Raw genomic sequence first — 25,550 nt, forward strand, 5'->3', positions numbered from 1 at the left:
GCCTGGGTGGGATGCATCAAAATAGAGCAGGAAGAGAACAAGGAAATTTACTGAGTTTGGCCTTGCTTTAGGGCAGCTTAATGTGCTAAACGTGAGTGTGAACAAGGATCAAGGTTAACAGGAGAAACAGGGCAAACAGGAGTTATGAGAGAGTGTTGCCAGCCTAGTGTAGTAGACTTCATGTACCACAGAGGAAAAGTTCCAGGTCCTACAAAGACAAGGGAATTTGTATTGAAAACAGTAAAATTAATAGTTTACAAATTTACTAATTTATAGTTTGAAACGTTAGTGTGACTTTAAGATGCCAATACAGTACATTAACATTTAAGTATACAAATACAAGGGAAGATAGAAAATATTTCTCCAGAAAATTTTTTGTCTCATCCTTCATAACATCTTTAATTTCCTTGTTAATATACACAATTGAGAATAGCTGTTCACAAAATGTTAAAACCTCTGGTTCTGTTTCATTCTGTGACAACGCTTATGCTACAATCTACAAGTTGCCCAAATAAACTTCTTTCTAGGTTTGACTCAGAAGACTAGCCTATGACAAATTTGAGTTTATGACACAAAAAGAGTAATTAGGTTGTTTAGAACGGGTAGGGTATCTACTGTGACTTAGGCAATGGTAGCATGATATAGGAAGAAAATCAGTAGCCATTACGGGCACAGCAAGTTGGTCATATACCATGACATCCAGGTATTAGGCTATTCCATGCAGGACACTGCTCTCATCATATGCATTAAAACTTCAAAGTACGTAGGCTTAGAGAAAGAACTTTGTCTTCCTAGATAAACACATTTAGTTATCACTCTATCATACAGTCATTTACGCAGAGAGAATGCATGTAACGTTAACAGAAATACTTGTGTGGGCTCTGATCCAGGGTCAAGTGCTCTCTGCAGGAGGTTGTTTAAAATACATGCTCAACTTACAGTATCACCATACATTTGATTACAGCTAAGAATTTAGTGTCAAGAGTGAAACAACTATACGCACCTAAATATTTTACCAAGCTAGATTGAGGCAGGCAAATGAATTGCTATAGGCAAAGGAAAACAAAAGGAAAAATTTTACTGACTTTGGCCACGCGGTAGCAAAGTTAATTAAAAGGAGAAACGGAGTGCACTTTTGGGAGGGACCAGGGAGTGAGTCATTAGTTGTGAGATTATCATCTGATACATGGAGAGCAGCTGCCTGCTCATGAAAATTATCAGAGAATCAAGTATGGTAAATCAAAGAGAAAGTCAATTCTCATGGTCAAAGTGGACAAAGGACAACTCTGTCATGTATTATCACCGCTGAAACAGGTTCCTGCAGATTCACGGTGTGTCTTAGTTACAAAAAGAGGCAGAGAAGTAGGACAATTATCTCAGTAATCAAACTATGTAAAATTATAATTTTGCACACCAATGGGAAGATGAAAAGTGCTCAACAAATGTTAGTTGCCAGTGTAATTTTATCACCAGCAAATAAATATACCCCACCAATTACCAAAACAAGGATCTTTTAAATTACCATTTTGCTCAAAAAGGATTCAGGAATAAAATGAAAAAAATAAGAAAAGCACTGCATCGATGCCAACATCATCTATGTCAAGAGTGCAATATTCAGTATAAGGCAGACATATGATTCATAAAGACCCACTTCAGATAATTGAAAACTAGCACTGTCATGAATAAAATACCATTCTGATAATTTGGTTATATCATTTGATACACTGTATATAAGTTCTTTGCATGTGCCTTTTAAAAAATATTAATTTATGTAAAAACCTTCAGAAATACATGTAAAACAAAAACCCAAAACAATTCTGTTTTGCCTTTATAATTCCATTATATCTTTAAAATAAATCATTAAAAATATCATCACACAATCTCTTTATCTGAATGTGTTTGGGAGTTCAAAAGTTATTCTAAACTATACAAGATAATTGTGGCTCCTAAGTTTTTCCCTCTTTGAAGACTTAGGCACAATCAGTTAATTACTACCAAATTCTGTAGCTAAAAACAACTCACTGATAGAACTTTTAATAGTTTGAACTATCTAACAAGCTAGATTGCTGTTCACCTTTGTATTAATCATAATTTATATGATTTCTTCCAGATTTGTTAATTGGAATTCTACTGTAAGAAAAATACTCACCTTTTCCTTATTTATTCATTTATCCAATTATTTATTTCTATTAGTATGGACTCACGGATATTTATTTTATTCTATAAATTAATATCCATTACTTTTGTTATTTATTTTGTTGCTGAAATTTCTCTATAGCAGGTCATTGGGACTTCTTCAGGTTGACATGCCCCATCATTTTTTGAGCACTTTCTTACTTGAATCAGCCATTTCCCCAAGGAATTATGGTTCCTTGTATTGGAAAATGGTATTTAGAAAAGGTCTGGGCTACATATGCCCATTGCTACTGAGACATCATTGCGAGATGTATGTATTTACACATACACACAACATAGCTCTCTGTATTTCTCTTTATATCTATATGTATGTATAGATAGTAAAAATAATGAGTTTATATCAATACTTTCACGAACATTTTGTTTTGTTTTGTTTTTGTTTCTTGCGGTACGCGGACCTCTCACTGTTGTGGTCTCTGCCATTGCGGAGCACAGGCTCCGGACACGCAGGCTCAGCGGCCATGGCTCACGGGCCCAGCCGCTCCGCGGCATGTGGGATCTTCCCGGTCCGGGGCACGAACCCGTGTCCCCTGCATCGGCAGGCGGACTCTCAACCACTGTGCCACCAGGGAAGCCCCAAAATACCATCATTTTTAATATCATTCAAATGTATGACCTTAAGGTCATTTTTATTCACCTCTTTTGTTCCCTATTCTCAGTTGAGTGCTAATATCCATCCTGTTTCCCTCTCCACCGATTTTCCTGTGCAACTCTTCTAATCCAAGCCCGATTCACGTTCTTGGATGACTTTACAGTCTCCTGGGTGACCTCACTAGCTCCACTTCCTCCCCATAAGCTTACATCATCACAGAAACTTCCATAGTTTCTTATTCTTTGCTTCACTGAGCTCAGTTACCTCTTCCTTGTTTTAAAGGCTCTCCTGTGCAGTCAGCTTTATTTCCAACTATCCACCAACTCCTATCCAGCCCTACTCTCTGGTCATGCCATGCTAGGTTGTTCATCAGCTTCTATGTCTGTCCTCTGAGACAGCCTCTCCACCTAAGCCAACCTTAATTATCCTGCTAATGCCCAACTTGAAGTCCACAACCTCTATAAACATAAGAGGCTATTACACCAATCTAGCACTGTCCTCTAATTTTTTTCCCCATTGACATCAATCTTAAATACCTATCTAGAAGAGAAGTTCCTTGACAGAAAGTATTTCTTTTACTCAACCAAAAATCTTTACCACTCAACTTAAAAGTTAGCTCAGGGCTTCTCTGGTGGCGCAGTGGTTGAGAGTCCGCCTGACGATGTAGGGGACGCGGGTTCGTGCCCCGGTCCAGGAAGATCCCACATGCCGCGGAGCGGCTGGGCCCGTGAGCGATGGCTGCTGAGCCTGCGCGTCCGGAGCCTGTGCTCCGCAACGGGAGAGGCCACAGCAGTGAGAGGCCCGCGTACCGCAAAAAAAAAAAAAAAAAAAAAAAGTTAGCTCATAGTAGTTATTCATTTAATAATTATTTTATCCAAGAACTGCAATATCCTGAATTATGTTACATCTGAACTCATATTGGAAATAGGATGATTAATGGGAAATGAATTGTGATTTTTTAAATTTAACACACAAAAAAAGAGGAATTAACAAGTACAATCTAAAAGCTTCTAGGTGACTCTAAGTGAAAAATGTAAAACTCTCTAGCATAATTATCTGAGTTTCTTGATTAATTGAGTTTTATAGAATTTTAAAGATCATTGGAGTGACTAAATTGTTTTGTAAGCTCTTATACAACTTACTATAGAATACATAACCCAGAAGGCTCATGTGTGGAGGCTAATTACAGTGATTAAAGAGACATGCATCTCAGTTATCAAGCTGCCTTTGATGACAAAAAAATTTCTCATATTAGCTTACTACAAATTCTTCTTCCATCTTTCCAGTGCTGTTTTCTAGTATAAAAGTCAAAAGTTCTGAAATATTGCCTCTTGTGTTAAATGGCTGAGTATGAGTGTTGTGTTTTATGTTATATACAAAATCCTTTATATGATTCAATATAGTGTAGTCATAGGGCTGGCATCTGCTACTGGGTCCTTTGTCATCCGCTTCCTCCCCATTAATGACAACTTGTGCTTTCACAGATGGCTTTTTTCTCCCCCACCCACGCCCAGTCTTTGATTCCTGTCCCTCAGAGCCCACATTGCAGCCCCATGTTTTGTAGGTGACTGCCCTGAACAAAAGCTCCTCGTTTCCTAAGTGACCTCTTCCTCAAAGGAGTTACTGTTTCCAGGTAACCTGTGCTACTTACACTTTATTGGTTTCAGTCATGTTAGAATGTGACATACTTTAATTAAGCATCTGGCCCAGTTTGAGGCAGGAGCCATAAATAAGAAGGAAATCTGCACTTCTACCCCAGAAGAACGCAGGAGGTGTCTTATTTTCCCTGAGCTATACAGCTAAATGGTTTGTAAATTGCTGAGGTTGCTTTAAGTGCTTACCATGGGCTCTTGTTAGCCATAGCGCCCTGTGGTTCAAAGGCAGTTACCATTACTACCATTGGACCTTTGTAAAATGATCAACAACACTGTGATGATATTTGTCTGCGGGTTTATAAGTCATGGCAGTACCAGTATACACAGGCTTAATAGAAAATAAGGGAACCACAATAAACTTCTTCCTGTGAAATGACTCAAATCAGTACCTAAAATACAGAACAAAAACAACTGCAAGCTTCATAAGATTACTTCATTTTCTATATCTACTGCCTTAACAACTTCCAGAAAATTTCAAGTACCACAACAGGAACAATTTCCCTCCATTATTTCTTCTGCCAGATAAGAGCTTACAAATACAAGACCTATTAAAGAAAACTTGCATCATATATACAAAAATAGACAATTTCCATTCCACCTTAATGGCCCAAATAAATTTTATTCTTGTTATTTGTGAAAGTACCTATCACCCCAGGTGGTCTGAGAGCTTCTTGGATACAGGAACTCTGTCTGAGACATAGTGTCAGCTCAAAAAAATTCCTATTAGATGAAGAAAAACTTGGAAATTCCATTGAACTATCTCAATCACTTACAAAAATAGAAAGAAGCAAAGACAATTTAAAATGGTGCAGAATCATACAAGTACAGAAAGACTTCTAACAGATTTTAGGTCCTCATCATTTTACAGGTGAAAAAACTAAGGTCAGGTCAATAATTTACCCAATGTCACAGTTAGTAGACAGAGTTACACACAGGTCTCCTGAATTTGTTTTTATGGAGCTTTAGAAGTATCTGGTAATTTTGTGTAAATATCACTTATTAAATTAGTAAACAGCTTTCTGGTATGTGGCCTGTTCTTTATAACCTTAGATCCCATATCCACTTCTAATCATGCTGAATGTCTTGAAAGTGTTGGCAGCTAAACTTAGTTTCAAATACAAAAGTAATATTTGATCCCTGTATATTAATACAAAATGAAAGTAGATTCTTAGAGTTCATGTTTGTGATGCTAATATAATTTATGTTTTAAAATTTAATCTAGAGATTAAATAGCTCCCCTGAAAAATAGACATTTGGTAAAACCAACATTACTCACATACAGATACATAGCGGTCAATGTCAGTTTTGATTTCAACCTCTTTTTACAAACTGTAAACAAATGAGTTAAAATTGGTAATTAACAAGTCTCTATGCAAAATATAGAGAGAGTCAAGAAATATATATTAATGTGAAATTACTAATGTGAAATAACACTATCACTCCTAACCAAATAAAAACTAGATTATGTGTTTATAATAATTGTTGTACCCTGATATTTCTCCTCCTTAATACCTCATAGTTTTCTATTAAGGTGTTCCTCATGACACGAGCAGTGCAGTAATGATATACATACAACAAAGGGACGTCTCTAGAAAAAGGCTAAGTTGGATTACAATGAAAGTTTAATAGGAAAAAGAAGTTTTTCTTTTCTTCTGGCAAGCTACGAATGAAGTGATGGAAAATGGAAGGAGTAATTCCAACTATACATGCTAAAAAGTCCATTCCAGACTTCTGTACAACCTAAGGGGGAATCCCTTTCTGGCTGCCCTGGCAGCTGCGGTGAGCCAGGAGGAGAGTGAGAGAGCAGTTGGTAAAATATTCATGCAAGAAACCAAAAACAAACAAACAGAAACACCTGGCATTGTAGAGATCCTGTTGAGTTAGAAATATTAAAAGGAAATATCTGGAGCTTCCCTGGTGGCGCAGTGGTTGGGAGTCCGCCTGCCGATGCAGGGGACACGGGTTCGTGCCCCAGCCCGGGAAGATCCCACGTGCCGCGGGGCGGCTGGGCCCATGAGCCATGGCCGCTGAGCCTGCATGTCCGGAGCCTGTGCTCCACAACGGGAGAGGCCACAACAGTGAGAAGCCCGCGTACCGCAAAAAAAAAAAAGGAAATATCTGAAGAATTGGGAGAGAGAATTTATCTATGAGTTGCTCATTCCTTCTTCCTTCCCCACATTCATGGATTTTATATAATTTTGAAGATATGAAAAATCTAGCCAAGTTGAGTACAAAGAACAAAAAGTAGTTACTGACTTGTGTTTAGGAGTTCCAGAAGTGCTGACATCTCTAAAGGTTTGAGGTCTCCAAAGGCTGCTACATTACCAATTAAATTCCCAGGACATTTACTTGAGTTCATTCAAAACAGCACAATCTTTTTAAGACATAACTTTTAAATCACACTTCAGTGGTTTTCTTTCAAAAATTTAGCTTGGATAACACCTCGATTCTCTATGAGCTTAGTTATGTATGTGTGTATACACAGAAACATACAAGCCTCATTCTTGAAGATCATACCATCAGGGCAGAGATAGTCATACTGCATGCAGATCATGAAGTCTTACAACTTACCTATTAAACACTCTTTCCTCTTTTCCTGGCTCAAAATTAATTGGTTATTATATAGACCAATTAGTCTCATTAAACATTCAAAAAGTTGCCAGGGTGTCTCCTATACACACATGGAAAATTTTTCTCAATGGCAATTTAGAGTAATCCTGATTATTAGGAGCAGATCTGTTATTGATTCAAATCAAAGATGGAATAGAGGGCTTCCCTGGTGATGCAGTGGTTGAGAGTCCGCCTGCCGATGCAGGGGACTCGGGTTCGTGCCCCGGTCTGGGAAGATCCCACAGGCCGCGGAGCGGCTGGGCCCGTGAGTGATGGCTGCTGAGCCTGCGCGTCGGGAGCCTGTGCTCCGCAACGGGAGAGGCCACAACAGTGAGAGGCCCGCGTACCACCCCCACCCCACCACAAAAAAAAAGATGGAATAGAGTAAGAGTTTGTGGGGGGATGAAAATATTTATTGCTGTGGTTTCCAGTTCTGGTTGGAATCACCAGGGGAGCTTTAAACATATATAGATTATGGTCTTCTTTCCCTTTCAGTCTACCCCAGGATCCTGATTTATTATGAATGGAATGGAGCCAGATGACTCTAATGGGATTTTCCACAATATACATTTAAAAATGACAAGTCACCTTTGAAGTAAAAGGGTCACACTCAAATAGCTGATGATTCCACTAGCAATTTCCACAGAACTCCAAAATTTTGGAAGTGACTTCTTTGTACTATTCTCCATTTTAATATACCGTGTCTCTGTCTCTGATACTAAAAGTAATCATTCTTTGTGAAGAAGAAATTATTTTGAGAAATACAAATGAAAAAGGGCGACATAATGGAAAAATAAAAGCACATACCAAAAAATCATTAAATATGGCACAAGCAGAATTCTTAACTTCCTTGTATTTTCACCGACTCCTATAATACTTCTACAAAATATTTTCAGTATTCTTTATGATGTAAAAATGTGCTGTAAATATCATTACTTTTACCCAAATGATGAATAAAGTAACTAATAAAATTAAAATTTGATAACAAGGGTCACCAATGAAAACTGTTTTCATAAAGAATAAAACATTTATATGAATTCAGATGAACACAACTAAAAAGGGGGTGGGGAATTACACTGAGTTTGTTTAAAGAGTTTAGATTCCAAAAATAAACTCACGCACAGTAGGTTTTTTTACTTTAAGATTTTGTCTTTTAACAGTCTTCCTAAAAACTTATCTCAAGCCATATACTTGGGACTATTTTTGCCACAGTCCCACAAAATTTGACAGCTGTAATCCTAAGCTAGTAGTTAGTCACCCACTCAAATGGTTGAAAGAGGTTCTTTATAATTAAAAAACCAATAAAAACTCAGACTTAGGGTGCTGGCCAAGAGTGCCATTAATAGTGCAAGTCACTTATATAAAGATAATTATTCTAGTCCAGAAAGGGTTTCTGAATTGAACTAAGAAAAGGGGATAGAAGGAGGATTAAAGAAGAAGAAAATAGGCTTTTAAAAAAATCATGCTTCTGCGAGTTCCCTGGTGGTCTACTGGTTAGGGTTCAGCGCTTTCACTGCCGTGGCCGGGTTCAATCCCTGGAGTTGAGATCCCTCAAGCCACGCGGCATGGCCAAAATTAAAAAAAAAAATCATGATTCTATGGAAGCCTCCACATGTAAATAGATATGCCTGAACATATTTATTTAGACTGAAGTGAACATTAAGTCCTGAAAAGAGATTAAGCTCAAGACCTCACCAATCTACCTTATGTTACTGTGGTTTCTAGACATACTGATGTATTGGTGAAGGGGTCATAGGAAATTATATAAAGACAATTTGATGTAAATGCTAAAATATGTTATTGGAATTTTCCACATTTGAAGGGTTCTAGAATGTAATACATTATACAGGACCACATTATTGTGTTGTGATTTGTACTTTTAGTCACATCGCATTTGGTTTGGTGTCCAGAAATCTTTGCATACATGGTTCTTGACTAAGTTTTGCTGGTCTCAGAGCTGGGCTTCCCTTTGGAATCAGGTTGGGTGCCCGAGCAAAAGACTCAAGGACAGGAGAGACATCTGGCCTGTCCGCTCTTCTCCCTACACAACTAGGTTCACTCAAAGACCACCGGGGAGGCAGGTTCAGCTGGCCATTATATTTTATGTTTATTTACAACTCATAAGTCAAAAGTTGCAGAATACATTCCTCTCCACACTTGCAAATAAGCATTCTTTCATTTTAACAAAGTATACTAACAGAGTAACTTTTAAAATTCTTCATCTCTTCATGTTCCCTTATAACTTAGTAATAAGTCCATTATATATACTCAGTAAGTATTCTCATTGTCATCAACTTAATAACAAAGTGGACAAGGAGAATATGGTTGGGGCAGTCCCCCAAAGGTTATCCTAGAAATAAGAAGTCTTGTTCCTTCCAAGATTTTAATTATATACATGTAAAAAAGCAAATAACTGATCAGAACCCTCTTCTATGAAATTCAATGAAAAGGACGTGGAAAAAAGTTTGCTTTTATTTTCTATTTAATCCTATGCAAAAGCACCTTTCAGTGTCAGTTTAATAAATGTAAATATGCAAATACATTTTGAAGTCTTGGTAAAACTGTAACAAAGAATGATCATATATAATCATCTATCATTGATGGCAACTGCTATATTTAAGGAGCAAATGCGGACTCCTAATAGCTGATTTTCCAAGAAATCTCATGAAATGTTTTGGTGCAATCACGACAGAAGCACAACCTTAAATTTATATAATTTCCTCTCAAACATGTTATTTAACTTATTCTCACAGTAAATTTCAGTTATAGGAAGGTATTTTGGAGGTTAGAAAACCAAGGCATTGGCAGATTAAGTGATTTACTTATGCTCTAGATTCAGTGTAGGTACAAGACCAAGCAATCATATTACGTTTTTTTCCCCAATGAACTTTGGAGCCTGGGGATCAAATCCCAACTCTGCTATACACCAGCTGGGTACGATTAAGCAAGTTCCATAATGCTGAGCCTCAGTTTCCTCATTTGTGAAATGGAGAGAATACCTACTATACAGGACTGCCATCGGGATTAAATAGTACAGCGTGTGTGCCAGACACAGGGCCACATTGGTACTCAGTAAATATTATTATCATAGTTTTTACAGGAAATGTAAACTCTGCCATTTTAATAGTATAAATTAAAATAACAGGAATACCAAGAACTAGTCATACAAATTGCCTTTTATGCCATACGATTTCAGTGAGTGTTGCGGACATTATGATGGACTAGAGAACGGTTTGTCCATGCCGAGAAATGGAGAACATATCTATTATTTGAAAATAACCGGTAATCATAAGTTTAAATGAGGAAGAGAATTTAAACACATGCTTTACATTCAAGAATGAAATTGTTTTGTTTACTGATTCTCTGAAAATTATTTATTTTTCCAAATTAAAAAAAGTACAGTTGGGAAATAGTATATGATTGTAGAAAGAATATTATACTCAAAATCTCATTCTAGAACAAAGTCTTACAAGTCTGTGAGAAATCATTCCTTTTGGAATCCTTCTCAAGTCTAAAATTCTCAGCGTTTAGAATAGACACTAGACATCTGGACATACAAAGAAATGACTGAAGTTAATATAAGCTAATAATGAGCCCTATCTCTGTAAAAAGCTGGAATATCAATGTACTCTTTTGAACAAATAAATGGTAAATGAGTTTGCTTCAACTAATCTTAATCTTGGTCCATTAGCTTGAAGCTTAGTTTTATTCTAGGTCTACCACAGTATGACACATATACAATATGTGTTTGGTACATACTATATTTAAATATTAGCTCTCCAGACTGTAGCCCAAAGAAGCCTGAATATTTTATTCTAAGATAAATTCTGCTTGTAATGAGGTTGAAACTAGGTCCCTTAGTATACAAATCCGGCCATTTACTAAAACCATAGCACTGAGAAGTTGGTAGAGGGCTTACAGCCAAGCATGCAATGTGTTTTAACTTTACAAATAATTAAAATTTATTTCAAATGTTTTATGGAGTACAAAATAATAATGCAAAGATTCTTTTAATTAGTGAGTTTACAAAAGAATATTAAAATGAAATCCAAATATAAGGCTGCTTAATTGATTTGTTTTAATACTCAATAATTTTACTTCAGTAAAAATCTTTTCAAAATCAGTTTATTTATTTTTTTCAAGCTCCATGGTTGGCTTTTATTGCCACTAGGGCAGGTCTCATCTGAATTTTCGAATAAACAGTTTCATCTGCAACGCACTTTACAAATGGACATGCAAACGATAAACTCAATCATCTCTACAACTGATGTATTCCCTTATGGTTATAAAATGGCATCAGCAAATAAAGTATAATGATTTTTAGATTACTTTCTGGAGATGGTGTTACAGAGTGCTACTAATAGGCAACCATCCTTTTTCCATTTCTTTATGAATTACCATTATATATACCTTAAGGAATAATTATGAGGTAAAGTTTTCTTCTTTTAAACCAAATTTTAGAACTGGCTCAATTGCTTATGTGTGCATGGGGTCAGGGGAGGGGGAGATATAAATGTATCTAGAAAACAAATCTGACACAGCTAAAAAACCCAGCCACTCTTTCAGCAAGCATTTGTTCTGCTATGTAAATACCTATGTAATGCCACATGCAGCTGAAGTAGAAAAGGGAAGGTGACCAATAGATGTGTGTGTGTGTGTATATATATATATATATATATATAAAAGAGGAACAAAAACAAATAGTAGCTATGCCATCATTCCCCCAGTTTCTCTGGTTCTAGCTTAATGATATTATCTAAATACGAAGATCAGATGATCCTGTCATATGATCACAGTATCAACCAATGATCTCTCTCCTGCCGTGCTGGATTCAAGCTAAAGCAATGCAGCATCCAAGCAACTGAGATTCTCAACAACTATTGGCACTTTTCCATCTTCATGATGTGGTTTTTCAACTTTAATAAAGTATAGAAAAAGAAGAAGCTTGAACTAGATACAGAAACAAACCAGAGTGAGACCAAGAGATTTGCCAGGTGTATGCGTGGTACTCTAGGTGAGCAAAGTTACTAGGTCACACTGTGTACTGAACAAGCGTTCCCCGGCAAAAAATAATAGACTGTGTTTTGGAGAACAAAAGATAAAAAAAGATATAATCACAGGAAACTGCTTTATGCCATAAAGTTCCATTTAGACGATTAGAAACAGAACTGCAGTAGCTGTCAAGAAGGGTGCCAACTCCCTCAAAAATGGCCAAAAATACTTTTGATATTATGAAAAAGAATTAATGCATCCTTGAAACAAGGCCTTTTAAAGGTCAGACAGGCAGCATTAAAGTTTTCCCCCGAAGGGAAATGATAATATACTGCAAATTTTATTTATTCGTGTTGCCCAATGACAGTCATTTGATCTAACTACTGATGAAATAAGTAGTAAAACTGAAATGTAAGGAATCCCTATGCAGTAAGATCTCAACTTAATGCGGGTCCTCAAGTGTCCTTCCAAAAGTAAGGCAAAGCTAATATCCCCCAAATGGAAAGGTAAACACATCTATTACTGAAGAAAAAAAAGACATTGAACACATGGATTACTAAGCCTATGGATCCCCAGTGCATCCCTAATCCCAGAGCTATGTTTAACAGCTTGTGTACAAACCACGATTTTTATGCTCTGCTAATGTAATATGCCATTTATCGTCTTCTGAAATTATTCAGTGACCTACTTTGTTAATTACAGCATTTACAGAGATCTTCTCCCCTTATAGAAACAGAGCACTAGCTAAATGAGTATAGCAGTTCCATCAAGTTGTAAGGTTGTTTCTATTTTAAAGAAAAACAATATTTTAAAAGACAACGATTCTACACTTTATCGTAAAGGGAATCAACATTTTGTCCCATTGGTTAACCTTGGTCTTTTCATTTAGTTGCTATAGTCAGAAAAGAAAATCATAAGATTAATAATGAAAACCAGAAAGTGAATTAATTAAAATCTTAAAAATCCTGATACACGGCTCACTGCACCAAGATTCTTAGCGCAGTTTTACATAGAACAGTGTCAACCTTCAGAAGGGGGAAAAAAAGAGTAAATAAAACCTGTGGTTTATTCTTAACCAGAGATCTACATCAAATACATGGAGTCAGTAAGAAGGCACAGGCTTAAAGATCTTGTAGTAGAGGTGAGGAACAAGAAGAAAATACTTTAACCCTCCAACCATAAACCAATCCCTTCCTTCTTCTAAGACAAGTGTTCAGAGTCACTTGGAGAAATAAAAACACCTGGCTTTGAGACTGAATAAAGATACTGAGAAAAGCAGAAAAATGAAGTGGAGACATTTTCTTGCTTTACTTGGTTAAAGCCAAGGAAATGTGCCCTGCTCAGGCATCTCCTCCCAATGCAGCAAATTTAGGCACGAGCTATAGGCTGCAAACTGAGCTTGGAAATGGTGCAGGGGAATGATGGACGGAAAGGAGAAGGAAGTTGCTGGTTCTCAGGCTCATGGTTCTACACAGAGCCACAGAGGCAAAGGGTTAAAGGGATGCTCCTCATACCTTTCTTTTCCGTTCCATACGTTCCCTGGGGATTTTCCGTTGTTTTTTTCTCTCTCTCTCAAGGATTTTTTCCTTTTCATCCAGTTCAGCCTCTCGAACTTTTTTAACAGAAGCAGCAGCGTGAGCCATTTTTGCAGAGGGAAGCAGCAGAAGCAGTTGCCGCGGCTCAGTTTCCACTCCCCAGCAAACCAGGTGATTTTAGAGCTAGATGGGGATGTGATTTTCCCCGCTAGGGCAATGGCTGGCAGCCAGAACACTCACAAAATAATCCACTCCACCCCCGAGCTAGGTCGTAATCTTGCTCCAGCCTCTGCAGCACCATAATTCACCACAACGTACCAAGGTCCGAGGCCAAGCCCCCCAGGAGCACACACCTGCACACACGCGGGCATAGGTGTGTGCCCACACTCGGAAATGGTCCCACGGGAAGGCGGAGCACTAGACTTCGAGCTCTTCAGCCGTTGGGTAGCCGCAAGTGCAGACAAGCATCCTACTAGTTGAAAAAGCCTTCCTTAGGCACACATCACCAATAGGAACGGTCTTTGGGGACTCCTCCAGACAGTCTGTCTTCCGACTGGAGCCAGGAAGAGGCCACCTCCGTGGAACTGCTAGGGGGTGGGTAGTTTATTGCCGCTTCCAACCACACCTCTATGCAGGGTGAGAAAAAAATGGTGCAGTCGCACTAAATGACTCGCTTCTGCTGCTGCCGCTGCTGCCGTTGCTACTGCTGCTCTGCTGTAGCACATGACACGAATCCCTGCTTTTAAATCTCTCAGCCCTTCCCTTCTCCAAGGTTCATTTAAGAAAGAAGAATCAACGCTGCCGTTTGGGGAGAAGACGAGCACAGTTGGAGTTACTTGCCACTGCCAGCGAAGCACTGGGGTGTGCACGTCTGAGAAGGGCTGGGAGAAGCCCAGTCTTCGGTGTGTCAATTACAGACCTACGTGAGGCTGCCTCAGGGAGCTGCATTAAGCAGGGAATCGAAAGGAGCTGTCAGTGAGCACGCAGCATAATCTGGGCTCAGCCAGGTTATCCTGGGAGAAAGAGGGCGCCCTCAAAAGAGGGAGAGGAGGACAGAGTCGGAGAAAGGGAGAGAGGGAAGCAGGCAACACCTGAATCACTCTCCATCATTCTAAGAGGCACACAGGTGCTCATTATTCATTACCAAAAACTTTGGTTAAATACCAAATTAACATTAAATAACATGAGGAAGTAACGCAGAATTAGTATTTCTGGATGTTCCTGTATGTGTACCCAATAAAGAGACACAGTGAAAGAAGAGAAAGGATACAACCTGTTAATTCAAGAAGATGAAATTCTCTATAGTATTCCAATTGCATACACTACCAATTTTTCAGAATTTTACCACGATTTTATCAAGGGCCAATAGGATGTCACTCATTTCTTAATTATTCATCCCTAGACTCTGGAGACAGAGTCATAACACTGTGTTGTACACAGTGGATTATGGACACCACCACCCTTACATACAATCACACAGTTGTCTCATTTTAGAAGAAAAGTTTTGATAAGTACCTTAACGGTTGACATTTAAACAATATAATTCGATTCTATATATATCCTATTACAAAGAAAAAAGTAAAATAATATTAAAAGTGTCCTTTTAGAAAATGACATATTTTTGTATCCTAACTCTATGACATATCTACCTAGATAAATGGAAAATGTAAAATTTCATTTCAGTACTATTTCTAGGAGGGAAAATACTAATTTTCTATACTGTGGGTGGTCACTACATGTTTTAGCCTATTACAACAAAATTTATAATTTTTCTTTTTTACCTAAATTAAGTTGAAAGCTGTAGGATTACTAAAATATCCCACAAGCAAGCAGAATGCACTCCATGGCATAGAGAACCCAGCACTTAATTGGATTCAAAAGTCAGTCAAAGGAGAGAATAATCGGCAGGGCATGAGCCAGCACTGTATTGGCGCCATGATGGTTCACGGGCCAGTTAACTTCCAGGCAGCATGACTAGTTTCTTATATATGGGGAGCATAATCTTCTCTGACTTGAGCAGCTGAGAATTCATCTTCTGAAAAAAAAAAATCACCTTCTTATTAACTCCCTCCTCTGGAAAATATTTACAAAGAAACACACATAGACATTTAAGTTCCTTAACCAGGTGAGCCATCACCTGCCACTTTATATAATTCAAACATTTTCTCCTCTGAGGTACTTTGAAATAAATAGCTGTGATGGTGTCAAAGCAGCCATTAGGAGTGAAAGTGGTTCAGTGAAAGCATCAAGACTGGAGCACAGGGTGATCTTAGTGCCATCTGGCATTCTCTTTTCTTTTAAATATTTTTTTTAAATGTTTACAACCAACAAGTCTTACTTGATTTGTGACTATCCTTTTAACTTAATAACATGAGTCCAAACAAACTGTAGCGGCCCCTCCTACAGTAGATTCCCTTTAGTGAGGTTGACTCTTCTGGGCTTCGTCTAGGATAATGTCCTTCCCACGGCCCCTTTAGAACCTGCTTATACTATATCACAATATTTTCTCCCCTCTATAGATTTCCCAAAAGGAAAGTGAAAAACTACAAGCAGTAGCTGAGAAGAGAGTGGGGAGTTCCTGTTGTCAAAAACATTAGTTTATTTCATTAGCCTTTAATGAACTCAGTAGACCTACTTGTAAAATTGGACAGCATCAATTCAATTATGTGATTTTCTAATGCCAGGAGAATTACACATTTTTAAAACTTCAATCTAATAACTTTAAAAAAAGAATTTAAGCATGGTTAACAAAGTCTTAGTCCCCTAGATTCCCTCCATTTTTCTACAAAAAGTATGTGAGCTCTGGGGCTTCCCTGGTGGCGCAGTGGTTGAGAGTCCGCCTGCCAATGCAGGGGACACGGGTTCGTGCCCCGGTCCGGGAGGATCCCGCATGCCGCGGAGCGGCTGGGCACGTGAGCCATGGCCGCTGGGTCTGCGCGTCCGGAGCCTGTGCTCCGCAACGGGAGAGGCCACAACAGTGAGAGGCCCGCGTACCGCAAAAAAAAAAAAAAAAAAAAAAAAAAAGTATGTGAGCTCTTTTCTTCACTTTGTCGCATGAAGAAAAGGTAATGAGTGAGATGTTAGTTTGTTAGATGTTAGTTTGACATTAATATTTCACAAAGCACCATGATTGCCATATCTTTAGAAACAATAATTATACTACTTTGCTTACATTTTCTCATATCTTTGGATGCAACCCAGAGAAGCAAAGTCACCGTAATTTTACAGTGGAGGACCCTAGAAGGCAAATGACTTGTTCCAGATAGCCCTCCCCAGGAATGGCAGGAGGCCTGAGGTTCAGTGCTCTTAAATCAGCCCACCTCAGGAGAAGGAACCCACTCATAAAACCCTCCTGTGGGCTCCCCTACTGAAATCACAAAACAGAAAATCTCAGACTAGTATGAATACTTTTATATAAAATCAACTAATCACAAGTTCTTTTTTAGCATGTGATTTTTCATTTATCTTGTTCCCAATCACAGAAAATTTTGCTCCCACATTAGATGAACAAAGACCACATAATCCTTTTTGGAGCACCAGGCAGATTAGACATTCCTATGCAGTGATAATATTGCCTCTCTACAACTAACCTATTCAGTAGTAAACTGTTGAGAAAATAATTTTCTAAAATCATTCCTTCCTGTATATTTGTGTTGCTCAAACTTTCCTATAATTTCTATTTGAATGGAAAAAAAAATCAGTATCAGTTTTCTGGAGAAAGAGAGCGGCACACACTCACCAGCTGACCTCTGCAGAGACAGGGCACCAGGTTCCAGTCCCAGGAGCTCCCGGCCATTTAAATGACGCTTGTACCACATTAAAGGAGTCTTCCCATCAAGCCTCCAGCAGAGATATAATACTGGCTGAATTCTGAACTTGTAACAAAAGCTGTTTCCTTTCACAAAGCACCTTGGCCTTCAATGGGATAAGCTTGTGTCTGTCTTCAAAGTAAGGAATGCACTGTCTTTACATTTAAACTTGAGATCCAGTTTAGATAGATCACCCTTCAGAGAGGACATACTTCATTTTAAAGACAGGAGAGAAAATGGCCATTTGCTGTTCTCAGTGTCCAGCATTCCATCGATCAGAATCCAAAGAAAATCCTCTGCAGACGTCAGGCATCAGTCAGGATGTTGTTCAATAACAACTGAGCTAGCCATACGCAATTTAATCCCCCTGCTCTCTCCCCAGCCTCACCCAGGAGAAGCAGCAATGCAATTAAATAGCATATATTGTCACTCTTCCACAAATGGAATGTGGGTGGTAAGTGGGAAAAGAAGCAGATACACTACAAAGACAGTTAAAACATCACCTAACCAGAATAAAAAAAGGCTCTGCTCACTTGAACTATGAACCAAGAGTTCATTCTACTCAAGTTCAAGGACGTTTATCCATATTTAAAAATGTGTGTGTGTTCTGAGACTAATGAATGGTCAGGGTAAGGTAAAGCAAACCTAACGAGTGACTACATTGATATATCACCGCCCAAACTGTTTTACCTGAAGCCAAATCTAAAACTCAATTTGATAACAAGAATAAAGCAGAGCTTGCTAGTAATATAATAGATCCTTTCTGTTGATAACAGTTTCTGTAAGGAGATGACTTCATTAAAATTAGAATACCCAAAAGGTATCTTCCTTCTACTTCTGCCTGAGGAATGGAAACAGAGGGTTTCCATAGCTCAGGATGGAGAAGCAAAGCAGTCTCAAGTTCCCCACCTTCCAGCCTCCGAAAGCTCATAGCACTTCTGAGGTTTCCCAGAAACCTTCAGCTGGTAACAACGGTAAGCCGACAAGGAGTGAAAAGCGTCCCTCTGGAGATGCCTTTACACATAAAGAAGATCAAGCCACACAAACTGTAGGTCATAAATATAGATAGCATTTTGTGACCGCAGGCCTCATCCCTATAAGGACGGTGAGGATGGTCAGGGGATTACTGGCAGCAGTTACATCTGCAACGGGCAGAGGTAAGAGAAAGGCACAGAGAAAAGAAAATTGAAAAAGCCCAGTTCAGAAGAAAAAGAGAGACACAGCCTATCTCTCCCTGCGTCCTCCCAACCCCCATCACCAATCATTCATTCCCAGAGTGCGAATTTAGATGGACAAAGATGCCGGTGCCTTAGCCTCGCTTGCCTAAACTGGAGTCTGTGGACATGGGTTGGATTTGCTCATTGTGAAAAACTCTTCTGACAGAAAATCCCTTCACTGAGGCTTCCAAATTTATTTTCTCTGTGCTCAGTTGGACAGGAAAAAAAGAAACAAGTTCATTCAGGAATCAGAAAAGCCCCACAATGCTAAAATCTTCCTTCCTTTTAATTTACTCAATAGTATCTTGGATTGAAAGCCTAGGAATTAATCTTAAAATGTGCTTTAAATTTTTTTTTTTTTTTTTTTTGCGGTACGCGGGCCTCTCGCTGCTGCAGCCTCTCCCGTTGCGGAGCACAGGCTCCGGACGCGCAGGCTCAGCGGCCATGGCTCACGGGCCCCGCCGCTCCGCGGCACGTGGTATTTTCCCGGACCGGGGCACGAACCCGCATCCCCTGCATCGGCAGGCGGACTCTCCACCACTGCGCCACCGGGGAAGCCCCTAAAATATTTTTAAAATAAAACCTTTCTCCCTGTCCTCATCTTGTTACTGCACAGCTTCTGTCTCTGGTGCCATCTTTTATCGAATACAGTTACTGAAGGCCAGTCAAGGAGCACTGCGGATCCAGTAGCAAAAATGACAAAGTCCCTGCCCTCGTGGAGCTGAAAATCCAGCGGTTATATATTTTCAGACTTCCGGCAACACCTCAGTCACTTCTTAAAATCTGCAGTAACTAGAACTACGAATATTCAGATCTTGCCTAGAAAGCTGCTTCACAAGCTTCACGTGCCTGGTTTCGAGTTTCCAACTATTTCTAGATATCTTCAAATGTCTCCTCAAGGCCACTCTCTTCTCATAATTAAACTTTTATTCGGAAAAACATACTGATCCTGGACAAGAAAGCCCCTTAGTCTATTAGAGATTGAAATATTGGGGTTAAATTCTTAACTCCTACTGAAAATTTACTGTTGTGTTTCAAAAAACATAAAACTTCCCTTTGGGGTTCGTAACAGCTTTTTATAAAACCTGTGAGTGTATTTTTTAGCCCTTTTATTTTGGTCAAATGAAGAGCACTGAATTGTGGTTAAAATGTAAAAATGCAATCTCAAGCCTGTTAGTCCTGAGGACCCCTGAAGATGTTCTGTGTGCCTATAATCCACGAAAAAATTTATATTTTTATTTTAGAATTTTTTTTTTTTACTCAGGAATTATTATCTGTTAGTAGCTCTAGCATCGCAAAGGAAACAACTTATTGGCAAGAGAGAGAGAAGTTTGATCAATGCTTGAAGGTTTATATTCGCATAATGTCAATTATAGAAGTGTTATTGGGATAGTTTGATAGAACATGTTTTAGTTAGACACACAAAAAGATTATTTTCTTGGTTGTGACAAAACTCTTTTTAATTGTTATTCTTTATGTGACTCCAAATTTAAGCCATGGGTGTTTTAAATTTTCATGAAATAATTTATATTTGCATATAAATCAGTAAGGCTTAAAAGCCAGTAAATGTGGCTTTAAGTGACTGGGCTATTATTCTATACTTTTTATGGACCATGAATTATAGCCCTCTAACTCAGTATTCCCTGGCCAGTAAATTATTAGCAAAAAGATCTCATTGTTTTTCAAAATTAACCGTAGAAAGATGGCAAAATGTAATCTTAGAGTATAATCAAATCTGCTGAAGATCAAACATCAAATCAGTGATAGACACTTCAGATCTCTGATTTTCCAACCCTATGCCCTTATCATTAAACCACACACATAAACACTTTCAGCAATTTCAACAACCAATGCTATGCCCAGCAGAGTTTCTGTGTAGTAGATACTGCAATAAATATAAAAGACATAAAATATCTTGTTTCGATAACACAAACATTCAAAAAACAATCCCCTTAGGGCTGCATTGCTGGTACCAGAAAACTGAAGTGCTCTAAAGTGCTACTGATGTATCCATGGGTAGTTAGTAATTTTCATAAAGGTCTGGATTATTTCTGGACGCTACTACATGTATTTAACTGTCTCCTCCCTGCCCCACTGAGTGTCCCTGAACTGCTTCACGTAAGATATTCTTTTTATTGCAACCTTTGTTTAATTAACCTATAAATAAAATCTGTTGCTAGGCAGTCAGTGTTTCTTGCTTTAGGCATGACCAGCACCTTTCATTTTATACTTTTACTCATGCAAAGTCATAGTCCACGAATACGGAAGCCAAAGTCTAAAATTAAATCAAACTTTCTTTGGAAACCACATTTTCAGAGGTAAGGCATAGTAACGCCTTTTATGTGACATGGTGTTTGTATCACTTCTAAATCAAATCCATCATGGAAATACTAAGCGCTGTACAGTATGTGTTTCCAGCTAATAGGAGCCAGGTCATTCAGACCCACCCTCCCAATGAAACACACTAGGCATACTGGATAACATATAAATAACTTCCTGTTAAAAGCAACAAACAGCTGACATGATAATAAGGAATTCCTAGGCAAAACTGAAGGAAAATGGAACCACTGGGACATAAACAAGCAGAGAAATTCCTTTTGTTTCTTGAGTGTATTTCCTAGAAAATTTGAACTTTCATTTTGAAAACTTCATGAGCAAGAGGGCAGAAGTCAAAGACCAATGTCTACACAAGGTGCAGAGTCTAACGGGGGGCTCCCCACAATTATCTGAGACCTCGAAAAGCTATACTCTTAAGCTAGGGGTAGAATAATAAATAACCTGCCCTCCAGCAGAGGTTTTATTGCCTGGAGTTTCAACAAAACTCAAGCCTTGAACTTGGTTTAGGGTGATTTCCAAAGCATTTGTGACCACAGACCCTGGCAGAAGTAAATATATATCTTCTCTGCAGAAGTTACCTTCATCCTTGACCTCAAATTATCTATATAAATAACTTTGCAAGAACAATGACCAGCATGTAATCAAAGACAACCAAGCATACAGCAGAAGCCACAGAGCAGAGAAACAGACTTATAAAGACTTGAAGTGATGGAACTATGAACAAGGCCCTGACACAAAAGAGGTGAATTAAAAGAAAAAAAAAAAAATCAGTTCTGGTCCCCCAAAGTAAGATCACTTAGTTGGGAAGTTAAATAATCCGAACTCTTCAATCTAGTTTTATTTCATTTTTTTCTGTACCTTTCCACCAAACTATACTACTTTGCATAAGAACAAATAATAATAAATGTTATATAAATGGGCAATATAAGCATCAAATGAATTGCAGAAACAATATGTACTCTAGGACTTTAGAACGCTATACTTATTTCTTTTCTTTTTTTTTTTTTAAACATGGAGTAGAAGTTCTCTTAACAAATCTTTACTTAACAGAATGTCTCCATTCCCTCTGCATACTGACTGATGGCCACCGTATTAAAAGCTTGTAGCTTAATAGCTTTTCTTTACTATGTGTACATTCTTCTCCCACCAGTAAAGTCGTACGCTTACCAAGAGCCAGGTATGTTTATTACTAACCTTTTTATCCCAGTTGTAATTGTTATTGCAATTATATGATTTAAATGAAACTTATGAAATATGGGTAAAAAAGAGTTGTGGGCTTTTTGAAAATTAATATAAATGCTTTGCAAGGACTTGATAAAGATGAATCCCTAACAAATATTGCTGTTGAATTATAGGTATGGCTGAAATAATTGTAAAAGATTGGGGAGGCGGCTTTGGAAACCTAGAAATTCTACAATCAGATGGTTTTGCAAGTGTCTTTAAGTTCTGACTCTAATTAAAAGATGCCAGGGCTTCCCTGGTGGCGCAGTGGTTGAGAGTCCACCTGCCGATGCAGGGGACACGGGTTCGTGCCCTGGTCCAGGAAGATCCCACATGCCGCAAAGCGGCTAGGCCCATAAGCCATGGCCGCTGAGCCAGCATGTCCGGAGCCTGTGCTCCGCAACGAGAGAGGCCACGACAGTGAGAGGCCCACATAACGCAAAAAAAAAAAAAGATGCCAAACTGGAAAATATAGATGAGACAATACTTTTAAGTAGGTATTGTTTATTCAAAAAAGATAAGGTGAAGCCCCAAACAGTGGAAAATTCGTAAACAAAACATTCTTAAATGAAAGATTATGATCCTACATCAAACCATTGGTAAAAGAATTCCAATGTATACGTTTCAAATTAAAAAAAAAAAAGTTTAACGTATGTATGTACCATTGTTTTTGGTTCTCCACTTTAACCACCTTTTTTTTTTTACTAAGGGATAAAAATAATAGCTTTGATAATGTTATAAAATAGAGCTTCTTTTGTGTGGTAAAGGGTCTTGAGTTTGGGTTTTGAATTCTAACTTGGGCTTTATAACTTTGGGTATATTATCTAGCCTACAAAGACTTCAATCTTCTTTTATATAAGTGGGGATAATGTCTATCAAATAGAACCAAGAGAACTCGCATATGTAAAACATCTAGTAGGTGCTCACTAAGTAGTAACTACTATGATTATTGTTCTAAGAAAAAAAACCATGAATATAAAAGCATGAAAGGGAAGGAAAGTAGACTTGTAAAACAGAAAAACAGGGAATAAATAGGAAATGAGATAGGATCACCCCTCAAAATAGTGTGTGTAGAAAGACAATGCTGATCACTTTGGTTAATCAACACCAATAATATGTTCACACTTTTTAAGACTATATAGTAATAATGAAATCCAACACGAACCTTGTAACAGAATAAATCTTAAAGTCAATGAACATGTGCTATGGTCTGAATGTTTGTGACCCACCCCCAAAATTCACACCTTGAAATCCTAATGCCAAATGCAATGGTATTAGTAGGTGAGCCTTTGGGAGGTAATTAGGTCACGAATGAGATTAGTTCCCTTATAAAAGATACCCCAGAGAGCTCCATGCCTCCTTTCCACCAGGTGAGGATACAAGGAGAAGCTGCACCTGGAAGAGGTCCCTCATCTCACCTGACCATGTTGGCACCTGATCTTGGACTTTCAGACTCCAGAACTAGAAGAAATAAATTTCTGTTGTTTATAAGCTACCCATTCTGTAGTATTTTGTTATAGTAGCTTGAACAGACTGAGACAACATATGTGCCTTGGAAAGTATTTATTAGCCCCTATGAAAGCACAGCTCTTTACAGTCATAATACTTAAATAAATTCAGTACCAAAGATTTAGACCAGGCCTCAATCAGAATAAAGGGACATCCTACGAAAGCTTCATTTTGATTGGAAAAACAAAGCAAAGAACAATTACCATTTGGCTAGGAGGTAGGCATAGTTCCAAATGGAAGGCTCTGTAATGGTTTCTTCTGCAAATAGATTTATTACCAAGGCAAAGTAACAAATAGGCAAGAGATGGAATGCTTTTTCACTCTCATAATTAATCCCTAAAATTCAATTTTAGTAAAGGGCAAAACTGGTCCCATTACAGGAATAGTTTTAGAAGTACAGTCAAACAGTCCATCAGTTTGGCACATCTATGAAATATTGTGAAGAAAATTTGTCAAAATAAATGCCTTTTTCACTCAAAAGATTGGAGATAAAAATGCCATCTTTCCCGGAAAAAAACAAAACCAAACAAGACATATAACCACACAGTAGGAACTACAATTGAAGACAAAACCCTGTATGAGGCACTTTCATAATTTGCGTATATTTTTTCCCTGCAGTGTCAGCATTAGGATTTTTACAGAGGGAAAAATATTTACGACTATACTCAAGAAGAGCTGACTTTGAATTTGGAAGAGTATTTCTGGATAAATCAGAGCAGAGGGTTTCAATTATCTTCCACACCTCACTGGGGTTTCTGCAGAGGCAGCTCGGGGGTCCTTTTGAAACTAAAGCAGCTCCACGTGCATCTCCCTTATGTGTTGGAAAACTGCATTTTAAGAAAAGGGTCCGGTGCTTAAACAAACAAATGACTAGAAAACTGAAATAAACTATATAAATTTGTAGTCATGTGTGTAAATTGAAATTGATAGAGTTTGCTAGCCCTCTGCTGGATGAAAGATATTAAATCCAGGTGCTCTAAAATATTATTTGAGGAACTAAACATTTTCGTAAGGTTTATAGGACAACTTTAATGCTTGCTATATGCATTTTTTTGTTTAGTGGATACTTTTCTGTTATTGCAGAAGAGAGACAGGAAATATCCGCTCTGCCAAGCCATATAATGTAACATTAAACTAGAAGAATCTAATGCAGGTTATAAATTAAAATACTGTGCAGGTTTCTTAAAAGTAAAAATAGAAATGGAAAAAAGCAAGTAAACTTTGCAGACAAGAAATATATTTGTAGGTTGTCAGTTGTCAAATCCCGACCCAGGATTCTCTTAACCTCATTCTAAGTTAGATCAATATATTTATAACCAATTTAAAAAATTATTTGTTGATGCAGTCTCAAACTGTACACTAATATGCATTGTCAGATCTAATCTTACACACATTTGGTTAATACAATATAGTCAGGTTTTTGTTTAGAGTAAGAACATTTCTAAACATCATGGCAGAATCAGTCTAGAATATTCATCTCAATTTGGATGTACAATTTCTGAAGCAAATCACGTCCTAGAACAATACTACTTTTACAAAAATTGTTTCACAATTTAACTTTCATGCTTACATCAAACCCAAATGGAAAATTAGTTCATGTATATTTTTAAGTCTCAGTAGTAAGCCTTAAAATGAATGAGTCTTGAAATAGTCTGCTTAGGTCTTGGATCAATTTCTGGTTAATTTCATTTCGCATATCCAGTCTTTTCAAAATCCCATCCTCCTGTTGTAGGACTTAAAACCGTTTCTTACTTTTAACCGTCTCCTCATATGCCCAGCCTCTGTCACTACTTCTTCCTAAACCAATTGATAAAGTTTTGCCTGGTTCACAGTCTTCAATTTTCCCATCCCCACAGCAGAGGCCACTTGATGTTCAC

The 25,550-nt window shown here is 38.0% G+C and overlaps 1 protein-coding gene across 17 annotated transcripts in view; it reads right to left on the reverse strand.

The window, feature by feature from the left end:
* ANK2 (ankyrin 2) overlaps positions 1 to 25,550 on the reverse strand; it is a 690,343-nt gene that overhangs the window by 257,852 nt on the left and 406,941 nt on the right. For 4 of the 17 annotated variants that reach the window (XM_060299069.2, XM_060299070.2, XM_060299085.2 and 1 more), the window contains exon 1: positions 13,560 to 14,042. The exons of 10 other annotated variants lie outside the window; for them this stretch is intronic. In XM_060299069.2, the coding sequence (XP_060155052.1) occupies positions 13,560 to 13,688 (129 nt within the window). In that variant the 5' untranslated portion in view covers positions 13,689 to 14,042. Of the gene's footprint in view, positions 1 to 13,559; positions 14,067 to 25,550 lie in introns of those variants that run through there. 3 more of the 17 variants (XM_060299042.2, XM_060299079.2, XM_060299078.2) reach the window with 3 other exon arrangements.

This window comes from Globicephala melas, chromosome 5, assembly GCF_963455315.2.
Source record: "Globicephala melas chromosome 5, mGloMel1.2, whole genome shotgun sequence".
Lineage (NCBI taxonomy): Eukaryota > Metazoa > Chordata > Mammalia > Artiodactyla > Delphinidae > Globicephala > Globicephala melas.